Here is a 6,322-nt window from a genome sequence, read left to right on the forward strand (position 1 = left end):
CCAACCGGAACCGTCTTGTGGCAGATTATTTATTCCTACCTCACTCGAATGTCGATACTCCCGCCCGGATCATGCGCGTCAGTACGAACGGAAAGAATCGGCATTATCGCTTCCCGCTTCCCGCGCATCTAGCAACCGCTGCCTTCGCCCACCCAGCGCTGGATTGTGATCATTAAATATGCCAATTAGACAAAAGTACGATTGCCTACCGTTGTGTGCGGTGCGTTAGACACAACACCGTTCCAAAACGCGCCCGCTTATCGCGTCCGATCCGGTTGCACAAATTAACAACCAACCCAACCAGCGACGGCATCGACGTGCTGGCCAAGCCGCCGACAAACAAACATTTCGGCAGCGTTGATTTTTGACAGCGGACAGATAGCGACCGCCTGTAAAAAAATGGCTGAATCAATCAACTCCTTTACGGTATCAAGCACCACAATCGGCAGGACCAAGGCAAAGGGAAGTGAAAAAAACGGCCGACTAATAGAGAACCACATCTCACCACTTTGGTGTCCATGGTGTTCTTGTGCGCGTGCGCCACCCTCGTTTCGGATTATTCGGAGCTGATACGTGGGTTTCGGTGCTTAGACTTTCAACAAAAACCCACTTAGCTAGGTCAGTTCTCTTTTCTCGGACGTTCGAAATGTGCCACGGTTCGATGATTCCGCACACACGCTCCCGGCGGCTGAATGCTGCCCCGTTTGCACGTTGCCATCGATGCTCCACCAGTTGTGTCCGACCAGTTGGTTCGTGTGTATTTTGGACGAGTGTGTGGCAGGTTGGGGGTTTTGCTTTACTATTTACCATCGAATAAGCGCTTTCCGCAAAACAAAAAACCGCGGGCACGCGCTCGTGCACGCGGATATCCAACACTGGCCGAGAAACAGGACAGACTTCGAATCGAAATGCGCCACCAACAACAACAACAAGACGAAACGAATAACAAACACATTACAAATTCTGCAAGCTAATGCACTCAGGAGACAAACAAAAAAAAACAACTAACAAATAACCTATTCTCGGACACGTTTGAAGCGGGTTTCACGTAGGGGCCACTTGGTACACCTTCAAATGTCCGGGAGTGATCGCGCACCTGACCATGCCACGGGCGGTTTGGGAGGAAATATTCGATGAATTGATTTGTTGCTTCGTACTATGAACCATTATGTTTCCTTTTTTTCAATCACTTTGTTTTTTACTGTGGCTTTTTTCCTCTTGAAGTTGTTTGTTTGGGTGGACGTTGCAAATTTTTGGTTTTTTGTTAAACTTTTTTGCAAGCTGTCTCATTCCGTTGAATCCATTTTAATTGCGTTCCAAATGAGTCCAGCCAGCTCAAAGTCCATCAAAGTTTAATCGTTATGGCGATAATAAATGTTTGGAGGTAAGCAAAAACAAAAAAAACGATCACCTCAAAATGTATTTCATAGTGCTGCCAATACGCCACCGGGGGCGAAAAACGGACCTTACCCACTGTCGGGTTGACCGAAACCTGATTGTTGCCTAAAGCATTTACCTTAAAACCGTTTGTCTTTGGATTGTCGTTTATGCTTTGTTCACCGCTTAACTAGCTTCGTGTTTGCATTTGGTGGCCCCCGCTTGTTCGATTGTCGACACGGACGATGCTCAAAACGAATTTGCTTGGCGCAGGTCAGGCGTGGTTGTGCTGGTCGGCTCGTGGAACAGGTTCATAGATCAATTAAAGATTGGCGAACCGCAACTGGGCACCCCTTCCCGGAAAGAGACACGTACGTTAGAAAATGGATTGAGCAAAGAGAAAAAAAAACACTCCACCATCACCATCGGATGTCCTTAAGATACGGTAGGTTAAAACAGGCAGGGGAAACGCGAGCCACGAAACCGGCTCCAAATTCGATGGTCAAAGCACCGATCGAAGCAGTTGATCAAGGTCAGGCTTTGGCTAGCCCATTGTACTCCTGAGTACCTTCTAATTGACAAATTGATTCCATAAATTGGGGCATTAATTATATGTAATACGCGGTATGTTTGTACGCATACAGCATATAGCAGTCGGGGTTTACGCTGAGTTAACTGCAAATTAATTCAGACACCTTTATTACTGGACCATATTAAATGCGCATGAAGGAATGACGCGACGGTAGAATTAGGCAATAAAAAACGAACCACATTCGACGAAAATCGCATTTGAGTAGAATATTTTTTGTGATTTTGAAGATAGATAGCACAACGTTTATTATAATCAGCTTAATAGAATGGATCTAAAAAAAAGTTGGATAGCAATGATAACTGGTGGCAGGTGTCCTGTAGACATCTTAGATATGAGTGAGTTGCGAATTAGGAAAATGATTTAATCTGCGATTTACAGAATTACTTGACTCGCCGGTATGTATGAAAGCTACCAAGTGGTTCCGGATTATCCAACGCAAGCAAAAATATAGTTGAGGACATGATCACTCTCTCATTCATGATTCATGACATGATCATCAACTTCATCCTACTTCCATTGCTACTTCACTCAATATATTCTATACAATATCAGGCAGCAACTTCTTCTGAATGGAAGCTAACTTTTCCTGCATATCTGCCTAAGTTAAGGGATATTTCCATAAGAAAGTTCTTCATGAAAGCCTAGTATTTTTCGATGGGGCTCAGTTTCGGTGCGTTGAGGACAAGTTGTTGAAGTTCATGGCTTTGAGTACATTAGTTGTGTATCAATCCGGGACAAAATTTAACAAGCAAAACTAAGCTAGACCCTTCCAAAAAATCAAATTCGGACTTTTAAATGCCTTCCACAGACAGCACAAACGGCTCTGAAGATACTCCTTAAGGAATATCTCTCCGATTACTCTCTCCAAGGTATATCTCCGAACAAATTGTTTGCCAAATCAAGCATTTTTTATACTACTTAAGAGTTGTTCTACTTCCTTATCTGCTCCGGAACATTAAACTTTGGCCCGTGAGTGGTGAAATAATAACTCCCAAAGCTTTAACAGAAAAACATTTCGTCACTATCTGACGTTGGTGGGATTTTTCTGAAGTTTGCGCAAAATTTAATCACGTGGTTGGATTTCGAATGATTTAATTTACAAAATTATAGAGAAAGTGGTAGCGATCAAAACCTTTTTCAAACAATACACTTCAAACTGCATGTACTACAAAATTATAAAGAGAAAATAATACGCAATGGTTAATCTAATACGACTTTTTTACTGTGGTATTCGATTTGATGAGGAACACCCTTTACCTCCGATTCGAAACTATTTACTTAAAGCTGATTAAAAGTATTTTATCTTATCTGCCATTTAGTATAGACTCAACACCCGAAGTCGAATCCTATTACCACCAGAGGTGAAAGAGACCCAGGAGGTCCAAAAACTCTTTAAAAATTTCCAACCCGAAGTCGAATATGATTCGCTACAATCGAAGGACCGAAAAGTTAGCCAAAAGCGTATTTATGACTTAGTGACTTAGTTAAATGAAATATTTGCTTACTATCTAAAATAGAAGCCATAACTTGTAGCCATAATTACATGCATGCTCCACGTGTTAGTTTTGAAACCAAAACCACACAATGTGATGGATCTTTGACGTGACTATTTGTCGAATGACACAACGGTTTAGAAGGAACATGATTCCCTGCGGTTGCAGCACTAGCGATAGAGCACGGTGTTGTATTTCTCGCACCTTATCAACGTGCCCACGGTGCAGAGGAGGTTGGTGACAGACACACTTACCTACCGATCGGGAAGATATTTGATAGCATTTGGGCTAGATCATCCAACAACTCAGTTGCTTCACGAGTGTTGGATGGAAACTTTTCTGATAGCTTGCCTGCACGAAGGAATATTTTATCTACACAACCTACATGCAACATTGTCTAAGCACGACGACTACGAACACGCGTACTGCAACACCGTGGGGATCATTAAAACTACATCAATCAACTTCCGCCCACCCGTGGAAACCCTGTAGGGGGAAACTGACATTGGTGTCCATGTTTTACGCCCGTGGCACCGTAACCGCACGACATGTGCCCGCGGTTTCTATCCCACCCCCCGGGGGGCGGAAACGGGGGAGAGATTATTTATCATTTTTCGCCACCTAACCTGCTGGGGCGCTACCGGTTTGACACATGACGAATTCATTAGATTGCCATGCAAATAATGCGCCAAACGCTTGCAGGCACTGGTACGCCTTCCAGCTGGTTCGCACGGTGATCTAGTCGCAGCAGGAGCATAAATAAAAAGCATCCGACGTGAAGTTATCCTTCGTAGCGAATGAACTAGCAAACATGCACCCGGTGTATGTTGTACCGTTCGGTCGAATAGCTCAAGGGCACCGGCCGTGTTAGTTGAACATGCGCGCGCATGTTTGAATTAATTTTTGGTTCACCTTTTTTTATAAACCACCAACGAGCTTAAGATTATTTTTTCGATCGGTTCAGCACATTTAACGCTCATTTGGTTAGAGATTTGTGGCAAATAAGCACAAATCGACGCGCTCTAATCTACGACGCGCAAAACAACGGCTAAAACTCATATCATCGCTAATGAGCAACAAGAATCAGCTCAACTCCTTCCAGGCTGTAGTTGGTTTCGTCCGTTGGTTTGGGACTACATAATCACCGCATTTGATGTGAAAATAAAAAGAATCACGAGATAGCACACATGTTGTCCGATAGCCTTGAGACCCGGGGCGACTGGAAGTCTGCACTAATTGACAAGCATGCTCTTAGGTCGGAACACATTAGCTTTGCCCAATATTATAAATTTAATGTCAGAAATAAAAAATTGGAACTTTTTTTCATCTCCGATTTAGAGATGACTACAGTTTTCTGCATCGTAGTAGCATTGTAATGCCTCCGATAGATACCATAGCCTACATTCGTCACAAAAATCATCCAAGTACTCGTTGGCATACAACAAGAACGCGACTCGAAATCATCAGCATCTTTGAACGAAATTAAAAGGCAAACACGTCTTTCAATGATGGAATCAGATGGGGACAAAATAGAGAACACGACGCCTCCCACCGATCTGCTCGACAGCAACAAATCTCAAATCTACAAAGCGCTGCTTAAGGAAAATCACCAGAGCGAAGGGAAGCGTGTCCCGCACCTGGAAGAAACGTCCATCTCGCGACAACCGTTCCCATGTCCGATCGCTAGTTGCCGGCAGCCTTGCTGTCTGTTTATGTTTGCCACACACATCACCTACGACCATAAGGATGTGCTGGTGGATACGCTGTGGTCCGATGAACCAACCACGGTACTGATCGATCCGTACACGGTGGACGTTGATCAGCCACGGTGCCATAAGCTACATCTTCTCAGTGGCAAAATCAGGTATGTGCGTCATGGGTGATTATTTTATTTGGTGACTTTTTCTTACTTCCATTTCCTCGCAGAGGTCTTGGCGATGGAAAGCATCGCGATAAGCTGCCCTTTGCGCTAATGTCTTCCAAATTTGCACTGCAAGGTTCGATGCGTTTAGTGCTGTGGATTACCGGGCCCGACGCAGGAGGAAGTAACCGGCAGCATTACACGATGGAGGCTGGCCGAAATGATCCGACCAGGTTGCTCCCGTACGCCGTGGCATTTAGTGGAGAAATTGTGCCCGTACACAGCGCGCAGGACGCGGCCGTAATACATCAGTCCGGCGTTGGGCTTGTGATACCCGAACAGCAGCTGGAATATCTTACCGACAACCGGACGAAACTTCTCGAAATTTGCGTTCATTTCTATTGATATGTTGCCGCGGCCGCGGGAATGTAAATGACCTTCGATCGTCTTCAGCCTGCGGTCTTCCAAATTCCACCGCAGGATGTGAAAGAAGACGCAAAAGGAGAGTGGTGATCATCGCGATTAACACTTGGAGAATAATTCATCAGGAAACGCCCCCGTCTTGCTGTAAAGTATGTTTCGTTTGACGTCGGCCAAACGGTCGCGGGTTAATGGGTTTTTTAAAATGGAAGCAAGCCAAAGAAAAAGACACCCCCACCCTTCCAACACACACGTCAATTAGCATCGGGTCGTCGGCCACGAATAGCTTGTTGCATTACATTTTCAACAGGATCGTGTTGCAGGGAGAGTGCAGTTCGCCCAAAACTTTTTGCAGATAAAATCGTTGTCTAAAACGTGACCCATCACGCTTGGTGTCTTTATTATAGCCAAAGAGGGTAGTTTGTTTCCCACAGGGAACGCAACGCATTCAAATTGAATGTAGAATGAGCGAATGTCTTCGCGATGCCACTGGAAAGTGAAATCGTTCATCTGCATAATTGTTTGCATTTTGTGTCCTCTGAAGGACTGGATCGGAATGCAATAAAGGATGCGCAATTT

General features: G+C 44.6%; 1 protein-coding gene across 1 annotated transcript; it reads left to right on the forward strand.

The window, feature by feature from the left end:
* Positions 1–4,970: 4,970 nt before the first annotated feature.
* Positions 4,971–5,728, forward strand: LOC128305081 (uncharacterized). The gene is made up of 2 exons (XM_053042369.1): positions 4,971–5,326; positions 5,389–5,728. The coding sequence occupies exons 1-2, from the start codon at positions 4,971–4,973 to the stop codon at positions 5,726–5,728; spliced, it is 696 nt and encodes a 231-aa protein (XP_052898329.1).
* Positions 5,729–6,322: the final 594 nt, after the last annotated feature.

Source organism: Anopheles moucheti, chromosome 3, assembly GCF_943734755.1.
Source record: "Anopheles moucheti chromosome 3, idAnoMoucSN_F20_07, whole genome shotgun sequence".
Lineage (NCBI taxonomy): Eukaryota > Metazoa > Arthropoda > Insecta > Diptera > Culicidae > Anopheles > Anopheles moucheti.

What these genes read in the sequence shown, in the direction of transcription:
- LOC128305081 (XM_053042369.1), top strand. Translation starts at nt 4,971, where the DNA reads ATGGAATCAGATGGGGACAAAATAGAGAACACGACGCCTCCCACCGAT. An exon ending in CTTCTCAGTGGCAAAATCAG is followed by an intron (nt 5,327 to 5,388) that starts GTATGTGCGTCA and finishes ATTTCCTCGCAG; the next exon opens with AGGTCTTGGCGATGGAAAGC.